Source organism: Semicossyphus pulcher, unplaced genomic scaffold (genome assembly GCF_022749685.1).
Source record: "Semicossyphus pulcher isolate SPU_LCO1_2020_fin unplaced genomic scaffold, fSemPul1.0.p SCAF_10, whole genome shotgun sequence".
Classification (NCBI taxonomy): Eukaryota; Metazoa; Chordata; class Actinopteri; order Labriformes; family Labridae; genus Semicossyphus; species Semicossyphus pulcher.
The window spans coordinates 392,166-415,383 of record NW_027211604.1 but is presented as its reverse complement, the minus strand read 5'-3'; the positions used below and the strand labels follow the sequence as shown (position 1 = coordinate 415,383).

At 45.9% G+C, this 23,218-nt stretch overlaps 1 protein-coding gene across 3 annotated transcripts; it reads left to right on the top strand.

Moving 5' to 3' along the window:
• The first annotated feature begins 1,473 nt into the window (after positions 1-1,473).
• On the top strand, positions 1,474-22,019 carry LOC138601754 (platelet-derived growth factor receptor beta-like). Of its 3 annotated transcripts, none has more exons than XM_069672930.1 (26): positions 1,474-1,601; positions 5,627-5,695; positions 5,789-5,883; positions 6,090-6,285; positions 6,367-6,627; positions 7,805-7,893; positions 8,664-8,745; positions 9,788-9,862; positions 9,982-10,165; positions 10,240-10,355; positions 10,542-10,653; positions 10,738-10,840; positions 11,052-11,160; positions 11,720-11,814; positions 11,933-12,065; positions 15,083-15,187; positions 15,351-15,455; positions 15,534-15,633; positions 15,721-15,836; positions 16,337-16,449; positions 16,694-16,816; positions 16,905-17,016; positions 17,135-17,234; positions 19,440-19,545; positions 19,634-19,872; positions 20,090-22,019. In XM_069672930.1, the coding sequence occupies exons 2-26, from the start codon at positions 5,638-5,640 to the stop codon at positions 20,211-20,213; spliced, it is 3,051 nt and encodes a 1,016-aa protein (XP_069529031.1). In that variant the 5' UTR covers positions 1,474-1,601; positions 5,627-5,637; the 3' UTR covers positions 20,214-22,019. The 3 variants fall into 3 exon arrangements, 2 of the variants coding, with proteins under 2 accessions (XP_069529031.1, XP_069529022.1); XM_069672921.1 differs by having other exon boundaries at positions 7,763-7,893; XR_011309182.1 differs by lacking the exons at positions 19,634-19,872; positions 20,090-22,019 and having other exon boundaries at positions 7,763-7,893; positions 17,135-17,985; positions 19,440-19,517.
• The last annotated feature ends 1,199 nt before the right edge of the window (positions 22,020-23,218 follow it).

The following is a 23,218-nucleotide window of genomic DNA, read 5'->3' as shown; positions in this document are numbered from 1 at the left end:
TGGTCTCTGTCCTCACTCTGTCACCTGCTCTGTCCTCACTCTGTCTCCTGTTGGTCTCTGTCCTCACTCTGTCTCCTGCTCTGTCCTCACTCTGTCTCCTGCTGAACTCTGTCCTCACTCTGTCTCCTGCTCTGTCCTCACTCTGTCTCCTGCTGGTCTCTGTCCTCACTCTGTCTCCTGCTGAACTCTGTCCTCACTCTGTCTCCTGCTCTGTCCTCACTCTGTCTCCTGTTGGTCTCTGTCCTCACTCTGTCTCCTGCTTTGTCCTCACTCTGTCTCCTGCTGGTCTCTGTCCTCACTCTGTCTCCTGCTCTGTCCTCACTCTGTCTCCTGTTGGTCTCTGTCCTCACTCTGTCTCCTGCTGGTCTCTGTCCTCACTCTGTCTCCTGCTCTGTCCTCACTCTGTCTCCTGCTGGTCTCTGTCCTCACTCTGTCTCCTGCTCTGTCCTCACTCTGTCTCCTGCTGGTCTCTGTCCTCACTCTGTCTCCTGCTCTGTCCTCACTCTGTCTCCTGCTGGTCTCTGTCCTCACTCTGTCTCCTGCTCTGTCCTCACTCTGTCTCCTGCTGGTCTCTGTCCTCACTCTGTCTCCTGTTGGTCTCTGTCCTCACTCTGTCTCCTGTTGGTCTCTGTCCTCACTTTGTCTCCTGCTCTGTCCTCACTCTGTCTCCTGTTGGTCTCTGTCCTCACTCTGTCTCCTGCTGGTCTCTGTCCTCACTCTGTCTCCTGTTGGTCTCTGTCCTCACTCTGTCACCTGCTCTGTCCTCACTCTGTCTCCTGCTCTGTCCTCACTCTGTCTCCTGCTGGTCTCTGTCCTCACTCTGTCTCCTGCTGGTCTCTGCCCTCACTCTGTCTCCTGTTGGTCTCTGTCCTCACTCTGTCTCCTGCTCTGTCCTCACTCTGTCTCCTGCTGGTCTCTGTCCTCACTCTGTCTCCTGCTGGTCTCTGTCCTCACTCTGTCTCCTGTTGGTCTCTGTCCTCACTCTGTCACCTGCTCTGTCCTCACTCTGTCTCCTGCTCTGTCCTCACTCTGTCTCCTGTTGGTCTGAAACCGGCCTGAAACTGGTCTGTTAAACAAGCGTAACAACAGCATTACAACACTGCTACTGACCCCTAGTGGTCAAAAATGACTTCACACTGCAGAGACTTCAGGTGATTTATGTCTGTTCAAAAAAACTATATTTGGCAAAAAAATAATAAAAAAGGAACAAACAGGAACTGATGAAACAACACACACACACACACACGGTTGTTTAGGGAGTTTCCACTGGCTTTTACTGTCAAGTCTGACTGTCTGTGTGTGTGTGTGTGTGTGTGTGTGTGTGTGTGTGTGTGTTGGACTCAGCTCACTTCCTGTCAGAGAGAGAGAGGGAGGGCAAACGACAGAGAGGCAGATTGAAAACAGACGTTGGCTCTCTTTCTCACTGTGAGTGAATGTCTCTCTCTCTCTCTCTCTCTCTCTCCCTGACTCAGTCTGTTGTTTCCATTCGTCCTTCGTCTGGTATGAACTGTAGTGAAGAAGAAATACCAGGAGAAATGCAAAGAGAAGAGGAGGAATAAGAATAGGATAAGAAGACGGATGAAGAGCAGCAGCATCATCAGGTTTGAACAAACTCGTCTCTCTCTCGTCCTTCAGTCTTTAACTCTGTCTCTGTGATGACCAGCGTCCTCTGAACCTGCTGAGTCAAGGAATTCCTTCGACTGTGTTCTACCATGAAGTACTGCGGTTACACTGTCAGTACACAGAGTCCTCACCTGTCAGAGGTAACATTACTGCATCAAAGTGTCATCAGCTCAGTCTGTAGACCTGCTGTACGAGTCCTCAGATAACCGTTACGATTCACTGATACATAAAAGTACAGATGATCATCGACCTGCAGTATTCCAGTACAGCTTCTAATTACCTGTTAAAAATGTGACCAGTAACCTAATCCAAGTATAACAAAAGACATTTCATTACTTTTGTAAAGTACAAAATTGTAAGTGATAATAATGCCCATTTAAATGTACTTTAAGTGTGCTGTTCTTCACACGTAAACAAGTAAACTGTCATGAACTTATTCCAGTCTGGAGCTTATGTTTTTACCAACATCCTGGCCGCGGTCATCACCAGAGTCACAAAGAAGAGAAGACGACCGCTTAGCTAACATTAACCATTAGCGGTTGGTCTTACCTGTAAATCTTTCTTTAAATTAGTTGTCGAGTCCTTGGATAATGACAGCCGGAGGGCAGAACTTGCACTGTACTGTGATGTTGCTCCCATTTCCAGCCAGTGAAAGCATTTGCTGTATTCGAAATGGTGTACTATATACTATATGCTGCATGCTGTATACTGCACACTGCGTTCAGCAGCAGTCTGTTGTATGGAGGAGCTTTTCAAATGAATTTTGCAGTATGCTACGCCAGGCGGAAGTAAACAATAACCGCTGCTTCTTTAGCTATAGCGCCCCCTTCTGCTGTTCTGCTGCCATCCCTGTCATTTCAACTGTGACGTTCCAGCGCTTTGCATTGTGGGATACGATAGACGAGGTAGACTGGTCCGATGCATACTGGAATAGTGTCCGAATCAGTACGAAATCCGGGTATTTTTGGCACACTGTACATTTTGCTTTTGTTTGCATACTACAGACAACATTTGGGCCACATCAAGACGTACTGCTAGGATAGTATGGTTCAAATACAGCAACTGTTTTCACCAAAGGCCATGGCAACCAGTGACTGTTGATGCAACTTTGAGGAGCGATGTTGTGACACTTATGTGTCGTGAAGTGTCGTAATATGTTCACGCAGGTGCATGGTATATCAGAGATGGTCAGACGGACTGTGTAGAAATGAGACGTTATAGAGCATCTTTGGTATTATATCGTCTTCATTTTAAAATGTTTTAAAAATGATAATCCTGCTAGTAAACCCCATTCTTACTAAATGTTTCTGTAATCTAATTACCTATCCGTTACAGAGCGCAGCTGCCTTTTTTTGTATCCTAATCAGGTAACTACTGTCGGGAACAGAATCACTGTGTCTGACTAAAGCTGCTGGACAGTCCTCAGCTCTATTGCTGCTAGATCTGTCAGCTGCCTTTGACACAGTGAACCACCAAACCCTCCTCTCTTCTCTCTCTGAGCTTGGTGTCTCAGAGGATCTGCCCTCCTCTGGTTCATGTCCGACCTCTCAGGGAGATCTGTTAGAGTATCTTGGAAAGGAGAAGTGTCCAAACCCCACAGCTTATCCACAGGGGTGCCTCAAGGGTCAGTGCTCGGTCCCCTTCTCTTCTCATTATATACCACCTCACTTGGTGCAATCATCCACTCCCATGGTTTCTCATACCATTGCCATGCGGACGATACCCAGCTCTTACTGTCATTCCCACCAGACGACACTACAGCCTCGGCACGTATCTCGTCATGCCTTGCTGATATCTCTAAATGGATGAAAGAACGCCACCTTCAGCTCAACCTATCCAAGACTGAGCTCCTCGTCATCCCAGCCAGTCCCTCTTTGCAACCACAGATCCACATCCAGCTTGGACAAACTGAACTCATACACACTGAGTCTGCCCGGAGCCTGGGCGTCATGATGACCAGCTAACCTTTAAGGTTCATGTGGCCTCGAGTGCTCGGTCATGTCGATTTGCCTTGTACAACGTCAGGAAGATCAGACACCACCTGTCAGAGCATGCAACACACCTGCTGGTACAGGCTCTCGTGATATCACGCATTGATTACTGCAACTCCCTCCTGGCAGACCTTCCTGCACATTCAAACCTCTGCAGATGATCCAGAACGCAGCAGCGCGACTGGTCAACCCAAAACAGCACGTCACTCCACTGTTCATATCCCTCCACTGGCTCCCAGTCGCCGATCACATCAAATTCAAACCCTGTCGCTCGCTTACAAAGAGCAACAAAAACGTCTCCTGCCTACCTGAACGCCCTCATCCTCATCCATTTGGTCCGCAGAGTCCCTTTCACCTTTAAGAAGAAGCTAAAGACCCAGCTCGTTATGAACACCTGTGACCTTAATGAGATTGATGCTACTGATGATGATGACATCCAGGATGCTGTTTATGTTGATTAGGATTCTCATGTTGATGATGACGACGAACTATATTGATATTGTTGATGTTGCGGATGATGCTCACAAAAAAAAAAAAAAGTGTCCGGTCGCACTTGAAGCTGTGTGTTGGCTCTCACTGACTCCGCCCCCTCCTGTCTTGATCGTTGTGTTGTATTAACGCTCAGATGTAAGTCGCTTTGGACAAAAGCGTCTGCTACATGAAATTGAAACATTGTAACATCTACAGCTTTACCTGGTCTCAACACATAGCTCAGCTGGAGGAGGTGTTTAGTAGGCTGGTTGGAGGGAGGAGGGGAGTATATGACTATATATGACTATTAAAATTAAAGTACAAAGTGTGATTATCAAAATAAAAGCATTAAAGTGACAGTGCTCATTCAGCAGTAGAATGTATGATGTCAGTGAGTACATGCTGCTAAATAATCTCATCACTGATAATAAACCTTAAATACCTTATTTCATCTCTCTGCTATTCCACACCTGTCCACCAGATGTCCTCTCTCCAGCCCCTGCACCCTAAGCCCCGCCCTCTTCCTGTCATCTGTGTAGTTCCTTTAACTTCCTGTTCACGTTGTTGATAACTCTGAGCCTTAAATCGACCACAAACATCTGACCCAGCTTAGCATACCCAGCAGCTAGTTTAGCATCAGCCAACAGCTGTGTTATTGCTCATTTGAGGTGAACCTATAGTTAATGTTAGCATGCTAACAGTGTGGTGTGAGCATGCTAACAGCACATGAATAGGAGTGTGGAGGTTTGTGCTCCTCTGGCGGAGGCTGAGCTGCCCACAGGAAATACTTTGCTGTTTATTTTCTTCTTCGGTGGTCGGCTCACATTCCTCCCTCACAGGACCAACGAGGCCTCTGATTGGCCCAGATCCCAGGGGAAAGATTCGATTGGATGACTGCACTCTCTTTTTTTCCTCTGGAAGAAGAAGAAAAAGCCCAAATGCCCCTGTGAAAACACACACACACACACACACACACACACACACACACACACACACACACACACACACGCACACACAGACACACACACACACACACACACACACACACACACACCCACACACACACCGTCAGAGGAATGTGTCTGTTTCAACCATCATGGTTTGAATGATTTAACAGACGTCTAAAGCTTTAAAACTTTATATCTTTTAGAGTCCTCCAGCGTCACAGTGTCAACAACAACAACAACAACAACAACATCTGGTGCTGCTGATTGTTGTCCAGTTTAAAGACACAGTTTTGCACAGCCATCAGCTGCTTTAACAAAAAACCTGCACTGTAAAAATGAGGAAGTTAAATCTAAAATCTTTTAAAATGTGTTAAAACAGTGAGTTTTAGAGGGTTGATCAGGGGTCGATCGGGGGTTGATCAGGGGTCGATCGGGGGTCGATCAGGGGTCGATCAGGGTGTGTTGTTGTTCTGATGACAGGTGATGCAATTGGACTATAGAGCAACACTTTTCATTGGAAATACCTTCACTTGTTAGACATCAGAATTAGACTTTTACTTTGAAATCTCTCCCTTCTGTGTTGTTGATGTTCAGGATCGTCAGCCATGATGGCATCCATCAGAGGAAGAACAGGAAGTCTGAACGTGCTGCACTTCCTGTTGGGTAGGTAACAACATTTAAACCTCTGTCACACTGTACAGGTAGACTGATACCTGTCTGTCCTCTGCCTGTCTGTCTGACCCTGTCTCTCTGCAGGTGTGTTCCTGGTTCTTCCTGAAGGGGGCGTCTGTCTGGAGCTGCAGCCTTCATCCTCTGAAGTTCTGCTTGACTCCAACTCTAACTTTACTGTGGTCAGTAATACCTGTCTGTCTGCACTGTTACCTGTCTCTCTGTACACGTACCTGTCTGTCTCTGTAGGTGTTTTCAGATACCTGTCTGTCTCTGCTGGTGTGTTCTAGTACTTGTCTGTCTCTGCTGGTGTGTTCTAGTACCTGTCTGTCTGTACATGACCTGCCTGTCCCTTCAGGTTTGTTCAGGTACCTGTCTGTTTCTACAGGTGTGTTCTGGGTGGAGTCAGGTGACATGGCGGCTCCCTCAGGACTCTGAGGTGGGCGGGGTCTTCGTGGACAGTCAGGGGTCCAGCAGTGTTCTGCAGCTCTTTAACGCCACCTGGAAGAATTCTGGGAGATACACCTGTGAGGAGGCATCGTCCTCTCAGAGCAGAGAGATCGACATTTTCATACCTGGCCAAGGTGACCTTGATATTATCACCTCACTGATCCTGTCTGTCCTCCCTGTGAGACCTGTCTTCATTCCCACCTGTCCCCCCTTAGGTCCGGAGCAATGGTTCGTCTCGCTTGGTCCAGGTGTGGTGATGAAGGAGGCGGAGGAAGACACCGTCCCCTGCGTGGTGTCTGACCCACGCCTCAACGTCTCACTGTTCGAACGCCCTGACCGGACAGCTGTGACCGGGATGACATACGAGCCAGGCCGAGGCTTCACGGGTCGCCTGAACGACACGTCATACGTGTGCTTGGCTACCCGCGGAGACGAAGAGAGAGAGTCACAGGTGTACCACGTCTTCAGCGTCATAGGTAAGGAGATACTTTACCTGGAAGAATTTATATTGTATATGTCAGATAAGAGTTTAGAATTAGAGACTAGACTAGACTAGATCAGACTACATTAGATTAGATTACATTAGACTAGAGTAGATTAGAATAGACTAGACTAGACTAGACTAGGGTAGACTAGACTGTATTTGATTACATTAGATTAGACTAGACTAGACTAGACTAGATTAGACAAGACAAGACAAGATAAGAGTTTAGAATTAGAGATTAGACTAGACTAGATCAGACTACATTAGATTAGATTACATTAGACTAGATTAAATTAGACTAGACTAGACTAGACTAGGCTAGACTAGACTAGACTAGACTAGATTTGATTACATTAGATTAGACTAGATTAGACTAGATTAGATTAGACTAGATTAGACTAGATTAGACTAGATTAGATTAGACTAGACTAGACTAGGCTAGACTAGACTAGGCTAGACTAGGTTTGATTACATTAGATTAGACTAGATTAGACTAGATTAGATTAGACTAGACTAGGCTAGGCTAGACTAGACTAGATCTGATTACATTAGATTAGACTAGACTAGGCTAGACTAGACTAGACTAGACTAGACTAGACTAGATTTGATTACATTAGATTAGACTAAATTAGACTAGATTAGATTAGACTAGACTAGACTAGGCTAGACTAGACTAGGCTAGACTAGGTTTGATTACATTAGATTAGACTAGATTAGACTAGATTAGATTAGACTAGACTAGGCTAGGCTAGACTAGACTAGATCTGATTACATTAGATTAGACTAGACTAGGCTAGACTAGACTAGACTAGACTAGACAAGACAAGACAAGACAAGACTAGACTAGATTTGATTACATTAGATTAGACTAGATTAGACTAGACTAGACTAGACTAGACAAGACAAGACTAGACAAGACTAGATTTGATTACATTAGACTAGACTAGACTAGACTAGACTAGACTAGACTAGACTAGACTAGACAAGACAAGACTAGATTTGATTACATTAGATTAGACTAGATTAGATTAGACTAGACTAGACTAGATTAGACAAGACAAGACAAGACAAGACTAGACTAGATTGGACAAGTGTTGTTTGTGTCTCTCCACCTGTCTGTTTCTCAGTGTCTAAGCAGATGGAGGTGGAACTGTCTGTGTTGAGTGCAGTATTGAAGCAGGGGGAGGTCCTCACAGTGAACTGCACCGTCAGAGACACAGAGCTCGTCTTCTTCTCCTGGAACTTTCCCCGCAGACAGGTACCTGTCTCTCTATCCAGCTGTATGTCTGATCCAATGACTATATATATAGATGGACAACACGTCTCCATCTACTCCCATTGTACGAAATTGATGCCAAAATAGCCCCTGTGACAGGCGCTGCCATCTTGCGAAGGCTACGTAATATGGAGCCAGAGTCTGTGCGGTAGAGATCGGCGAGTGAAGCGGCCGTAGCCACTTCCGCTAACCCAAACACACAGTTAACTTACCAAACAAACAGCAAGGATCCCGCATGCCGGCGTGTTTAACAGCAGAACAGCTTCTTGTGTTGGTCTGAGGTTAACGTTCACAGGTGTGGAAACTTCAATGACTGTAGTGATTGTTTTAGTTACATTTCCACTCGCCGATCGTCCTCCACTCTGCTAATCAGGACCTGATCGGCTGCAGGAGCCGAATTGGTCAACAGAGCTGTCAATCATCATTTTGACAGCATCAAATAACTAATTAAAAGTAAACTTGTCAGAAAAATGAACACTTGGACATAAATCAGCAGGATAATAAATAACTTTAATGACAGAAACCATGTTCGAGAAAAATGTATCGGGCATGTATTTTGATTTTATAGTTTGACTCATGTCCCATCTGTTAACATGGAGGAGGCGGGCTTTATGAGCTATACTGCAGCCAGTCAGCAGGGGGCGACAGAGAGGGTTTGGACTCACTTTTAGGGAGCTGTCATGTCGTCCATCTTTTTATACAGTCTATGGTCTGATCCCTCAGGTCATTAACTGTTTCCTCTTTTGTTTCAGGAAATCGAGCCTCTGACAGAATTTTTGCAAAATCAGATCCGCTCCGTCGTTAACATCTCCACGGCAACCATGGCCGATTCTGGTATGTGCTGATTTACTAATTGCCTGACAGACTGCGCTGGGGGAACAAACAGACTGCCTACAGACCGTGCTGAGGGAACAAACAGACTGCCTGACAGACCGTGCTGAGGGAACAAACAGACTGCCTACAGACCGTGCTGAGGGAACAAACAGACTGCCTACAGACCGTGCTGAGGGAACAAACAGACTGCCTACAGACCGTCCTGAGGGAACAAACAGACTGCCTACAGACCGTGCTGAGGGAACAAACAGACTGCCTGACAGACCGTGCTGAGGGAACAAACAGACTGTCTGACAGACCGTGCTGAGGGAACAAACAGACTGCCTGACAGACCGTGCTGAGGGAACAAACAGACTGCCTGACAGACCGTGCTGAGGGAACAAACAGACTGCCTACAGACCGTGCTGAGGGAACAAACAGACTGCCTACAGACCGTGCTGAGGGAACAAACAGGCTGCCTACGGACCGTCCTGAGGGAACAAACAGACTGCCTACAGACCGTGCTGAGGGAACAAACAGACTGCCTGACAGACCGTGCTGAGGGAACAAACAGACTGCCTGACAGACCGTCCTGAGGGAACAAACAGACTGTCTGACAGACCGTGCTGAGGGAACAAACAGACTGCCTGACAGACCGTCCTGAGGGAACAAACAGACTGCCTGACAGACCGTGCTGAGGGAACAAACAGACTGCCTACAGACCGTCCTGAGGGAAAAAACAGACTGCCTACAGACCGTCCTGAGGGAACAAACAGACTGCCTGACAGACCGTGCTGAGGGAACAAACAGACTGCCTACAGACCGTCCTGAGGGAACAAACAGACTGCCTGACAGACCGTGCTGAGGGAACAAACAGACTGCCTACAGACCGTGCTGAGGGAACAAACAGACTGCCTACAGACCGTGCTGAGGGAACAAACAGACTGCCTACAGACCGTGCTGAGGGAACAAACAGACTGCCTGACAGACAGCGCAGCCTGACAGACAGGGAACAAAGGTTTGTTTTTATTGTTAACCATGGTGATGTTTGTGTTTCCTGCAGGTGTGTATGTGTGTGCAGTGCAGGAGACGAAGCAGGAACGAACCGTCATGAAAAACATCACAGTGACCGTACTGGGTGAGCAGGCAGACAGGTAGAAAAACAGACAGCAAATCGGTAGTAGTAGACAGGTAGAGAGACAGACAAGTGACAGACAGACAAGTAGACTAATAGGTAACCTGCCTCTTTCTTTGCAGAGAAGGGTTATGTCTACCTCTGGCCCTCAGGTGAGACTAACCTGTCATCCCTCCTTCATCACACGGTGGAGTTCAGGCTGGAGGTTGACGCCCACCCAACCCCCTCAGTCCTCTGGACCAATGACAACCAGACCATCGCTACAGACAGCAGCTCCATTACCACCACGCACCTGAAAGGAAGCCAGTAAGCCAGAGACAGTGTGATTGGTTGATTGATTGACTGGTTGGTTGATTTATTGATTGATTGGTTGGTTGCAGGTATGTCAGCACGCTGACGTTGGTTCGAGTCCAGTTGGATCAGACAGGAAGTTATACTGCAACCGTTTCCAATGACGATGACGTGCAAGAGATCGTCTTCAATCTGGAGGTCAAAGGTCATTAAGAGAGACAGGAAGTGTGTGTGTGCGTGTGTGTGTGTGTGTGTGCGTGTGTGCGTGCGTGCGTGCGTGCGTGCGTGCGTGCGTGCGTGTGTGTGTGTGTGTGTTTGTGTGTGTGTGTGTGTGTATGTGTGTGTATGTGTGTGTTTAATGTGTGTATGTGTTTAATGTGTGTGTCTGTAGCGCCCCCTAGGATCACCTCTCTGTCAGAGCTGGGCAGTAAGGCAGTGCTGTGTGTTAGTGAAGGAGCTCCGCCCCCATCTGTCACCTGGTACACCTGTCACAGCTCACACAGGTAAACACACACACACAACAACACATACACCTGTGTACACAGTGTAGAATTGTTGCCATAGTAACTGGTGTTTGTGTCCTGCAGGTGCAACAATCTGACAGGCGGCTGGAGAAGGTTATCAGCATCTTCTGAGGATGGAGCTCTGCAGGAGAACACCACACAGGTGGAGGGGAGAGGGGTTCCCCAGGTAATCAGTGACATAATCAGTGTGCTGTCATCATTGGAGGAGAGGAGAGATAATGATGGTGTGATGGTAAACGTTTTGACTGATTAAATGAAAGCATGAATATTCACAGCTTGTGTTTATGAAGTATTGACTTCTCTTCTCTTCTGTTGTGAACACAGCACATGAAGATGATTGACAGCTCTGTGTGTGTGTGTGTGTGTCACCTGTGCAGGTACGCAGTGTGTTGACTCTGCAGAGTCTCATCTCTCTGTCGGCTGTTCGCTGTGAGGCCAAAAACTCTGCAGGACGTCGAGCCCGAGACCTGCGGATAGTTTCCAACTGTATGTACTGGTACTGTAGTATCAGTGCTGTAGTATCAGAACTGTAGTATCAAAAATGAACATTGTTCATTTGAGTTCCTTTATTTTTCATAACACTATGTCTGTCTTTCTCTCCTCCTGTCTCTCTTCTCTCTCTCTCTCTCTCTATCGTCCTGTCTCTCTTCTCTCTCTCTCTCTCTCTCTATCGTCCCGTCTCTCTTCTCTCTTTCTCTCTCTCTATCGTCCTGTCTCTCTTCTCTCTCGCTCTCTCTCTCTATCGTCCTGTCTCTCTTCTCTCTCTCTCTCTCTCTATCGTTCTGTCTCTCTTCTCTCTCTCTCTCTCTCTGTCTCTCTCGTCCTGTCTCTCTTCTCTCTCGCTCTCTCTCTCTCTATCGTCCTGTCTCTCTTCTCTCTCTCTCTCTATCGTCCTGTCTCTCTTCTCTCTCTCTCTCTCTCTCTCTCTCTCTCTCTCTCCTCCTGTCTCTCTTCTCTCTCTCTCTCTCTCTCTCTCTCTCTCTCCCCACATGTCTCTCTTTCTACCTGTATCTCTTCTCATGTCTCTCTCTCTACCTGTCTCCAGCTCTCCTGTCTCAGGTGGCTGTGTTGGCAGCAGTTCTGGTCCTGGTCGTCCTCGCCATCATCTTCCTCATCATCCTCATCATCCTCTGGAGAAAAGTCAGTACGACCATTATTGCATTATGAACCGCTCCATAGTACCTCAGTAGTACCTCTTTAGTACCTCTGAAGTAGAACTGACATGAGGACTTTTTTCGGGTCACTTCCTGTTTGCTAGAAACCTAGTTATGAAGTTCGTTGGAAGGTGATAGAGTCGGTGAGTGCTGACGGACAGCAGTACACCTACCTTGACCCCGCCCACCTGCCCTACAACTCCACCTGGGAAGTACCACGAGACAACGTAGTACTAGGTACTACTTTACCAACTACACGGATTCCAAAATAATCTCAAACTAATGCTGAACTAATCTCAAACTAATGCTGAACTAATCTAAAACTAATCTCAAACTAATGCTGAACTAATCTCAAACTAATGCTGAACTAATGCTAAACTAATCTCAAACTAATGCTGAACTAATGCTAAACTAATCTCAAACTAATGCTGAACTAATGCTAAACTAATCTCAAACTAATGCTGAACTAATCTCAAACTAATGCTGAACTAATCTCAAACTAATGCTGAACTAATGCTAAACTAATCTCAAACTAATGCTGAACTAATGATAAACTAATCTCAAACTAATGCTGAACTAATGATAAACTAATCTCAAACTAATGCTAAACTAATGCCAAACTAATCTCAAACTAATGCTAAACTAATCTCAAACTAATGCTGAACTAATGCTAAACTAATCTCAAACTAATGCTGAACTAATCTCAAACTAATGCTGAACTAATGCTAAACTAATCTCAAACTAATGCTGAACTAATGATAAACTAATCTCAAACTAATGCTGAACTAATCTCAAACTAATGCTAAACTAATGCTAAACTAATCTCAAACTAATGCTAACTAATGATAAACTAATCTCAAACTAATGCTGAACTAATCTCAAACTAACCCTAACCCTAATCATAAACTAATCTCAAACTAATGCTAAACTAATCTCAAACTAATGCTAAACTAATGCTAAACTAATGCTAAACTAATCTCAAACTAATGCTGAACTAATGATAAACTAATCTCAAACTAATGCTGAACTAATCTCAAACTAATGCTAAACTAATGATAAACTAATCTCAATCTAATGCTAACTTCATCACAAACTAGTCCAAATCCAATATGAGACTAATCAGTGTATTAAATTCTTCTGTTACTATGCTGATACACTGTGTACATATCACTGTGTGCTCTACAGGTAGTATCAGTACTCTACAGGTAGTATCAGTAGAGACAGGTAGTGTCAGTGCTCTGCAGTAGCATCAGTGCTCTGCAGGTAGCATCAGTGCTCTACAGATAGTATCAGTGCTCTACAGGTTTGTATCAGTAGAGACAGGTAGTGTCAGTGCTCTACAGTAGCATCAGTGCTCTGCAGGTAGCATCAGTGCTCTACAGATAGTATCAGTGCTCTGCAGGTAGTATCAGTGCTCTACAGGTAGTATCAGTAGAGACAGGTAGTGTCAGTGCTCTGCAGGTAGTATCAGTGCTCTACAGGTAGTATCAGTAGAGACAGGTAGTGTCAGTGCTCTACAGGTAGCATCAGTGCTCTGCAGGTAGCATCAGTGCTCTACAGATAGTATCAGTGCTCTGCAGGTAGTATCAGTGCTCTACGGATAGCATCAGTGCTCTGCAGGTAGCATCAGTGCTCTGCAGGTAGTATCAGTGCTCTACAGGTAGTATCAGTGCTCTGCAGGTAGCATCAGTGCTCTGCAGGTAGTATCAGTGCTCTACAGGTAGCTTCAGTGCTCTACAGGTAGCATCAGTGCTCTACAGGTAGTATCAGTGCTCTGCAGGTAGTATCAGTGCTCTACAGGTAGCTTCAGTGCTCTACAGGTAGCATCAGTGCTCTACAGGTAGTATCAGCGCTCTGCAGGTAGTATCAGTGCTCTACAGGTATGTATCAGTGCTCTGCAGGTAGTATCAGTGCTCTGCAGGTAGTATCAGTGCTCTACAGGTAGTGTCAGTAGAGACAGGTAGTGTCAGTGCTCTACAGGTAGCATCAGTGCTCTGCAGGTAGTATCAGTGCTCTGCAGGTAGCATCAGTGCTCTGCAGGTAGTATCAGTGCTCTGCAGGTAGTGTCAGTGCTCTACAGGTGGCATCAGTGCTCTGCAGGTAGTATCAGTGCTCTGCAGGTAGCATCAGTGCTCTGCAGGTAGTATCAGTGCTCTACAGGTAGCTTCAGTGCTCTACAGGTAGTATCAGTGCTCTACAGGTAGCTTCAGTGCTCTAGAGGTAGTATCAGTGCTCTACAGGTAGCATCAGTGCTCTGCAGGTAGCATCAGTGCTCTGCAGGTAGCATCAGTGCTCTGCAGATAGTATCAGTGCTCTGCAGGTAGTGTCAGTACTCTGCAGGTAGTATCAGTACTCTGCAGGTAGTATCAGTGCTCTGCAGGTAGTATCAGGGCTCTACAGGTAGTGTCAGTAGAGACAGGTAGTGTCAGTGCTCTACAGGTAGCATCAGTGCTCTGCAGGTAGTATCAGTGCTCTGCAGGTAGCATCAGTGCTCTGCAGGTAGTATCAGTGCTCTACAGGTAGCATCAGTGCTCTACAGGTAGTATCAGTGCTCTGCAGGTAGCATCAGTGCTCTGCAGGTAGTATCAGTGCTCTACAGGTATGTATCAGTGCTCTGCAGGTAGTATCAGTACTCTGCAGGTAGTATCAGTGCTCTACAGGTAGTGTCAGTAGAGACAGGTAGTGTCAGTGCTCTACAGGTAGCATCAGTGCTCTGCAGGTAGTATCAGTGCTCTGCAGGTAGCATCAGTGCTCTACAGGTAGCTTCAGTGCTCTGCAGGTAGTATCAGTGCTCTCCAGGTAGCATCAGTGCTCTGCAGGTAGTATCAGTGCTCTACAGGCAGCTTCAGTGCTCTACAGGTAGTATCAGTACTCTGCAGGTAGTATCAGTGCTCTACAGATAGCATCAGTGCTCTACAGGTAGCTTCAGTGCTCTGCAGGTAGCCTCAGTGCTCTGCAGGTAGCATCAGTGCTCTACAGATAGTATCAGTGCTCTGCAGGTGGCATCAGTGCTCTATAGGTAGTATCAGCGCTCTGCAGGTAGCATCAGTGCTCTACAGGTAGCATCAGTGCTCTACAGGTAGTATCAGTGCTCTAGGGTTGCTCTATCAGGTTGTACTTTGTTCCAGAGTTTGGAGTTCTGAGAGTCTCAGAGTCTGTGTCAATACAGGTAGACATGTCATCAGGTAGAGACAGATCAAAGAACACAATTACCCACTGTCTACCTGTCTGTCTGTCAACCTGTCTGTGTCCAGGCCATGTACTTGGTTCAGGTGCGTTTGGTCGTGTTGTCCAGGCGACCGTCTCTGGTCTGCTTCACTCTCATTCTACAACTAAAGTGGCCGTGAAGATGGTCAAACGTACGTACCTGTCTGTCTGTCTGTCTGTCTGTCTGTAAAAGGTTCATCATCATCAATTTTATTCATAAGTTACTTGAGGACACGTTGTATAAAGAGCAGGTGTAGACTGAAGGAGGTGTGTGTGTGTGTGTGTGTGTGTGTGTGTGTGTGTGTGTGTGTTCAGCCAGCAATGGGGCGGTTCAGACGCTGATGTCAGAGTTGAAAGTAATGGTTCATCTCGGTCCTCACCTGAACGTTGTCAACCTGCTCGGAGCCTGCACTAGAGGAGGTGAAGATTTAATCCTGTCTAAATCCTGACTTAATCTTGATTTAATCCTGACTTAAACCTACCTCTGTGTTTTTAAAGGTCCTGTTTACCTGATCACTGAGTTCTGTCGTCATGGAGACCTTGTGAACTACCTGACGAGGAACAAGCACACCTTCCTACAGAGCAACACAACCAAGAGGTCAGCACACACACAGAGTATTTGACCCCCCTCTCTCTCTCCGTCTCGCTCTCTCTCCTTACTGTGTGAGTGTCTCTCGTCCTGCAGTGACAGTGATGGAGGTTACATGGACATGAATAAAGAGGTTCAGTACGTCGCCATGAAGGAGCTCAGCTATGCCGACATCGAACCCGCGGTCTACGAGACGCCCTACACGCCACCAGGTGATACATGTAGTATGGGGTATACATGGGGTAGGCTGTAGCTCAGTCTGTTGGGACCAAGTCTGGAATTGGGGCTGCTACCTGGAGAGGTGCCAGTTCCTTTCCTAGGCACTGTTGAGGTGTCCCTGAGCAAGGCACCAAATCCCAAAGTACTCGGGGCGCATGTCCATGTGCAACCCCTCAATCTGACATCTCTCCATTAAACATGTCCATTGGGCCCTGTTTGTGCATATGAGTAAAAACCTTGAATTTCTCCTGGGGGATTAATTAGGAATAACTTCATCTTCTTCTTCTAGTACGCTGTGTACAAGTACTGCGTCTGAAGTACACTATATCTGTACTACACTTAAAATACACATGTACACTACCGGTCAAAAGTTTGGACACATTTTCTCATACAAGTGAATGGGAAAGTGTGTCCAAACTCTTGACTGGTAGTGGATCTTGTGAATATATGTGAGTGAATACAATCAGACATGTGACTCGTCGTTCTCTTTCAGACCAGCAGGAGGCGCCCCTGCTCCTCTCTGACTCTCCACTCCTCAGCCTCAACGACCTCCTCAGCTTCTCCTACCAGATCTCTAAGGCCATGGACTTCCTCTCCTCCAGAAACGTACGACCGCCGATTAATTATATATGATCAATACATCATTGATTTTACATGTTCACAGTCCTGTTGATGTTCACATGTTCTGTTCACATATCCTGTTGCATGTTCACATTTCCCATTGCACGTTCACATGTCCTGTTGTGTGCTCATATGGCATGTTGTTTCTAAAGTTCATGTTGTGTAGCATGTTCATGTTATGGATTCGTGGTACGTGACACATGTTGTGTTGCGTGTTGTGTGTCAACAGTGCGTGCACAGAGACTTGGCAGCGAGGAATGTCCTGGTGTGTGAGGGGAAGCTGCTGAAGGTTTGTGACTTTGGTTTGGCCCGAGATCTGCAGAAAGACAAGGACTACATTGCCAGAGGAAACGTGAGTCACACAGAGAAACGAATGTGTGTTCGTCACCTGTCTCACCTGGATCTCTGTGATGACGTCATTCTTGTTTTAATGGTTTCAGAGCTTCCTGCCAGTGAAGTGGATGTCACCTGAGAGCATCTTCCACAACATTTATAGCTCTCAGAGCGACGTCTGGTCCTATGGAGTCCTGCTGTGGGAGATCTTTTCTCTGGGTAACCAGTCTGACCAGTATACACACCAGTCTGACCAGTATACACACCAGTCTGACCAGTATACACACCAGTCTGACCAGCATACACACCAGTGTAACCAGTGTATTTTCTGTTCCAGGTGTTAGTCCGTACCCGGACCTCCTGATGACTCAGGAGTTTTTTTCTGTTCTGAAGAGAGGATATAGGATGAGTCGTCCCGACAATGCTCCTCGCGACATGTACGACACACAGCTAACATACACACGTTTACATGTTGACAGACTGGATTGAACAGCCTGACTGCAGCAGGAAGGTAGGACTTGTGGTATCTCTCCGTCACACACTGCGGGTGAAGCAGTCTGTCACTGAAGAAGCTGTCCAGTGCTGTTACTGTGCCATGCAGGGTGTGGGAAGTGTTCTCCATGAGAGATGACAGCCTTCTTCACCAGTTTGTTAAATCTCTTCCTGTCTGCATCCGTGATGCTCCATAAAAGATGGTTGAAGCCACCACAGAGTCATAAAAGGTCTTCAGGATAGCTCCCTGCACTCCAAAAGACTTGAATCTTCTCAGCAGATGGAGTCTGCTCTGCATTAATGTTTTCTGTCCAGTCCTGTTTATTGTTCAGGTGAACACCCAGCTACTTGTAGGAGTCCACAATCTCAATCTCCTTCCGGATGTTCGGATGTTCACCGATGTGAGAGGAATGGGTTTGTGGCTGCAAAAGTCCACCACCAGTTCTTTGTTTTTCCCTGCATTTAACTGGAGGCAGTTCCGCCGGCACCAGTCCACAAAGTCCTGCTTCAGTTCCCTGAGCTCCCTATCATCCCCATGAGGCTGACAATGGTGGAGACTCGGTGTAGAGGGTGAAGAGGAAGGGAGCCAGTACAGTCCTCTGCGGGGCCGTCATAGTGTAGACCACCACGTCGGACGCACAGTCCTGCATCCTCACCAACTGTGGCCTGTTGGTGAGATAATCCAGATGATCTGAGGTGATGGTTCACTCCTGTGTGCTCCAGCTTGTCCCTCAGAAGCATTGGCTGTATGGTGTTAAAAGCACTGGAGAAATAAAAATTCTCACAGTGCTTCCAGTCCTCTCCACCTTTTTTACCTGTCTTTTTGAAATGGACAGGTTGGAGCAGGGGAACTGTGTGCTGGTGGTGATGCAAGTGGGGGTGGGTCCTGGGAAGGAGGAGTAGTGAATGTGCAGGGGTGTTGTGGGGAGGCTGTGGGGATGGGAGTTGAGGTAGAGGTGTTGCAGTCAGCAGGGGGTGCAGACAGTGGGGGTTGCAGCGGGATGGAATGGGCAGGGGGGCCTCATGGTAAAAGCTACTGCAGAGTTTTTCTTTAATAGGGATGTGCCCAGGTTACACCATCTGTCGTTCACAAACACAGCCAGTCCCCCGCCTTTACTCTTACCGCTGTCCTTCTTCCTGTTGTCCCACATCAGCTGAAACCCATCCGGGGCAACGTTGGTGTCCTGTGTTAGCTCCGTTAGCCAGGTCTCACTAAACATCATGATGCTACATTCCTGAAATTTCCTCAGGTGCACGCCGCTTACTCGTCCATCTTACTGGGAAGACATCTTACATTCCCGGTGATGGTCAAGGGAAGGACGGGTTTGTAGTGTCTTCTCCTGTTGAGGCGTTCTTCCCCGCTAGGCTTCTCCTTCTCTTGAGCTTGAGGGGAACATCGGGTCTTTTGCCGCCTAGCCGTGCTGTGCTGTGCCATCTTCTTATTGTGATGTGTCATTTCATCATAGGTACAATTTATCTGCATTAGTACTGATATTGCTGAATAAACATTGATTTCATTATATAATTTGCAATATACATTTTATATTTGTCATATTTCAATATAAGAAAACACTCAATATAAGTTATTACTGAAATTCAGGGTGTCATTTATCACTGATCCCCGGGCATGTGTGCGACAGCAATGACGTCATTTTTTTGTGCTGATGAGCTCACTATAACGTCAGCACAGAGAGCAGGAAGGAGTGGAGGAATGAGTGATTTCAGACACAGCCCATTACTTTATTTCTTTATGTGATCTGTGGTTAAAATATAAGCAATAACTCAGTTTCCCTGGTAACACCCCAGGGTCTGACTAAGACCTGAAACAAACATTCCCAGAAGGTTCTAATGGAAACGTCACTACTCCAGGAAATAGAACGGCTCTAAGCTACAACTTGGCAACTGGAAATATTTGAAGTCCTCTCAGCTCTTAACAACACTTCAGCTCTGATGTTAGCCTGAAAGCTAATGCTAGCAAGATGAACAGTCAATAACATTGTTGGGAGGGGGGGGGGTTAGGGTTGGTGTACAGTAAGTTTACCCTCGGCCATGTTCACACTGACCTTTTCATGTATGTATTTAACATGAGACACTGGGAGTCAGAGGTCAAAGGTTCCTTTCCATCTGACGTGTCTGTTTTCTGTTCTCAGCTTTGATTTGATGAAACTTTGCTGGGAGGAGGAACCGAAGTCCAGACCTGCTTTTTCCTCATTGGTCGTCTCCGTGGGCAACATGTTGACTGACGACTACAAGAAGGTGCAGAATCGCTTTAGGATGTTGTTGATGTTATTTCTAATGTTGTTGACATTGTCGTGGTTGTTGACGTTGTTTTGTTGTTTGTCAGCGTTACCTCCAGCTGACTGACAGCTTTCTGAACAGCAACAGTCCTGCTGTTAGATTCAGAGAGAGGAACACACACGGTCAAACTCTCAACACATACACAGGAAGCCCCACCCCTCAGGCAAATGTTCACCTGTTGGAGGCGGAGCCACAGGAGGCAGGCCCCTCCCACGGAACTTACATCATACCCATCACTGACATCACCATAGAAACCAGTGGCGGCGCTGCGCTGGACGCAGTCAGGTGAGAACACCTTAGAGAACAAATCAAACTGTTTTGATGGATTAAATACAAAAAACACATATAAGTCAGATTTATGCTGAATGTTATTTTATTTTGAAAATCTGGAATCTGATCATTTTACTTTAGTGTCTGCATGTTGACGATTCTTTATCACTGAGTAACTAAAAACCTTAAAGAAAGTAATTAACACTGATGAAGATGAGGTTTGTTTCTGCAGCCCTCAGCCGTCCCAGGATGCACCAGGAGCACAGGAAGTGACATCATCAGAGGACAGAAAGGAAGCTGAAGAGCCTCTTGCTTCATCCTGCAGACGTGAAGAGGAGGAGGAGAGTTGCCTGTGAGCGGCTCAGCTGCCTTACAGACAAGCCAGAGGGTTTAATTAACTCTCAGTCCTCCTGCCAGGCAGAGCAGAGCTGTTACACCCCGTACACCTGCCAGCTGGAACATTCATAAAACATCACATGACATCATCACAGAGGGTCTGCTGAGCAAGGCAGCAGAGGGTTTATTTTACCCACAGCGCTGACTGTAAGGCTGCTGACAGAAAAGAGCTTTTATATGACAATGGTTTTATTATTGAGACAGTCGTGTTTACAGTGAACTGAGCAGCATGTTCATCATATTCATACTTTTATTCTGAAGTTTCTGTGTATCATACAGGCTTTTATTCTGAAGTTTCTGTGTATCATACAGGCTTTTATTCTGAAGTTTCTGTGTATCATACAGGCTTTTATACTGAAGTTTCTGTTTATCATATAGTCTTTTATTTTGAAGTTTCTGTGTCTCAGGCAAAAGACTGTATATAAAGATGGCTGACATGACAGCTCCCTAACAATGGGTCCAAACCCTCTCTATCGCCCCCTGCCGACTGGCTGCAGTATAGGTCATATAGCCCGCCTCCTCCATGTTAACAGATGGGACATGAGTCAAACTACAAAATCAAAATACACGCCCCATAAATTTTTCTCAAACATGGTTTCTAACATTATAGTTAGTTCTTATCCTGCTGATTTATGTCCAAGTGTTCATTTTTCTGACAAGTTTACTTTTAATTAGTTATTTGATGCTGTCAAAATGATGATTGACAGCTCTGTTCAATCAATCAATCAATCAATCAAATTTTATTTGTATAGCGCCAAATCATAACCAGAGTTATCTCGAGACACTTTACAGAAAGAGCAGGTCTAGACCGACTCTTTGTTAAGTTATTTAAAGAGAGGCCCAACATCAATCCACCATGAGTAGCACTTAGCAATTCGGCACATTGGCAGAAAAACTTCCTTTTAACAGGCAGAAACCTCGAGCAGAACCAGACTCATGTTGAACAGCCATCTGCCTCGACTGGATGGGCCGAAAATGGGATAGAAGGAGATGCAGGATAGAGACAGGCAAAGAGAGCAACAACAACATATGTTCTTGTTACCACAACAACATATGTCCTTGTTACATGAACAACAAACCAATTAGGCTCCTGCAGCCGATCAGTTCCTGATTAGCAGAGCGGAGGACGAACGGCGAGAGGAGATGTAACTAAAACAATCACTACAGTCATTGAAGTTTCCACACCTGTGAACTTTAACCTCAGACCACAAGAAGCTGTTCTGCTGTTAAACACGCCGGCCTGCGGGATCCTTGCTGTTTGGTAAGTTAAGTGTGTGTTTGGGTTAGTGGAAGTGGCTACGGCCGCTTCACTTGCCGATCTCTACTGCGCAGACTCTGGCTCCAAATGACATCAGCTACATTAGATGGCAGCGCCTGTCACGGGGCTACTTTGGCATCAATTTTGTACAATGGGAGCAGATTTTCGTCCATCTTTATATACAGTCTTGGTCTCATGAAGTCTTTTATTCTGAAGTTTCTGTGTATATTGGTTTTATATCTGATATCTGAAACTGTTTATTCTAATAAAAGTCAGATGAATATAAATGAAAACAATTTTAACCCTTTAGAGTTTGTTCAGAGTCACACAGCAGGTGAGACGTTAGCTCGTCCGTTCAAGCTCAGCTAACGATTGTTACACCTTCTTTGAAGAACCTGGTTAGCATGACATGTTAGCTGCATTGAGTCTAACACATGGTGCACACAGAACTGCTTGCCATTTTGTTTTTGTCCCAGCTTATCAGAGTGATCCACTGCCAGACTCACTGTGATTGTTTCATCTGTATTAAAGGTTTGTCATCTGATTTAGGTGTTTTCTTCTCCCTGTCTCACCACCAGGGGGTGCTGTTTTGCTCAGTGCTGGCTGTGACCCCACTCCACCATCAGTCTGGCCCCACCCCTCCTGTGTGTTTCTGCTTCCTGTTGTAAAGTGGAACAAGGAGCAGAAAAAGTGCTGATTGTTTAAAAGTGTTTCCTCACACTGAGTCACAAAAAAAACCTTCTTCCTGTTTTTCTTCACAAACATCGAGTTTGTTTTTTTAAAGTTATAGAATCATAAAAATCAGATCATTTTTACTCCACGTGTTGGATACACTTTACTGATCACTTTTTACAGACACACATCTCTCACAGAACAAACAGGATCTTATAGACCATGATGCTTCACTGCAGATTAACCTATCAGACAGTGTAAAGGAGTTCAAATGAGCTCAGCAGGAAAATACAACAAACACATGAATAAACACATTACTGCAACATCAGTTACGTTGAGTACTCATAATACTCAGAGTATCTTCACACTGTGGTACTGGTACCTTCATTGTAGTGATGAATACTTCCTCCACCGTTTAATTACTTACATTACCCATGATGCACCTGGGATGTGCCATGAAGATCAGCCTGCTGAAGAAGACGGATTAATAGACCTATGAATAACTCTCCTGCTGCTTCCAGCTCCTTCAGGCTGACCAGTGCCCAGTGTGATGAGCTGTTAGCTCGGATCAGTACCAGGATTTCTCTGATGGACACCAACTACCGGCATTCTGTTTCAGCTGTGGAGCGCCTGTCCATCTGTCTCCGCTGAGTGGCAGTTTCACTGTATCTAGCAAGTCACAGGTGGGCTGAGATCTGTCTCACTACAGCGCTATGAAGCCACAACAAACAGATGTTACTGAGATTTAATGACAATAAACAGGCTGAGAGGATGCTGAGAGAACTACATCAGGAGGCAGGTTAGTAAAGAGGCTGATGAAAAGAAATATAAGAAACATATCATACGTATACTTATTCAAGTGTACGTACAGATACTCTTGTAAACGTTTACTCCCTGTTGCTCACTGATGTCACATTCACAAGACGCCTCTTCTCCATTTGTCTTACGTTATTTACCTCCTTTTCTTCATCTACGTCTGTCATGTGATACGACTGATGGAGACACCAAGGAAGCAGTTTTTCTATAAGTTATGCT

Bases quoted from the DNA above. Each gene is read 5' to 3' on its own strand.
- LOC138601754 (XM_069672921.1), top strand. From the start codon at position 5,638: ATGATGGCATCCATCAGAGGAAGAACAGGAAGTCTGAACGTGCTGCAC. The intron at 5,884-6,089 runs GTCAGTAATACC...CTGTTTCTACAG, and splicing joins CCAACTCTAACTTTACTGTG to GTGTGTTCTGGGTGGAGTCA. The intron at 10,166-10,239 runs GTAAGCCAGAGA...GGTTGGTTGCAG, and splicing joins ACGCACCTGAAAGGAAGCCA to GTATGTCAGCACGCTGACGT.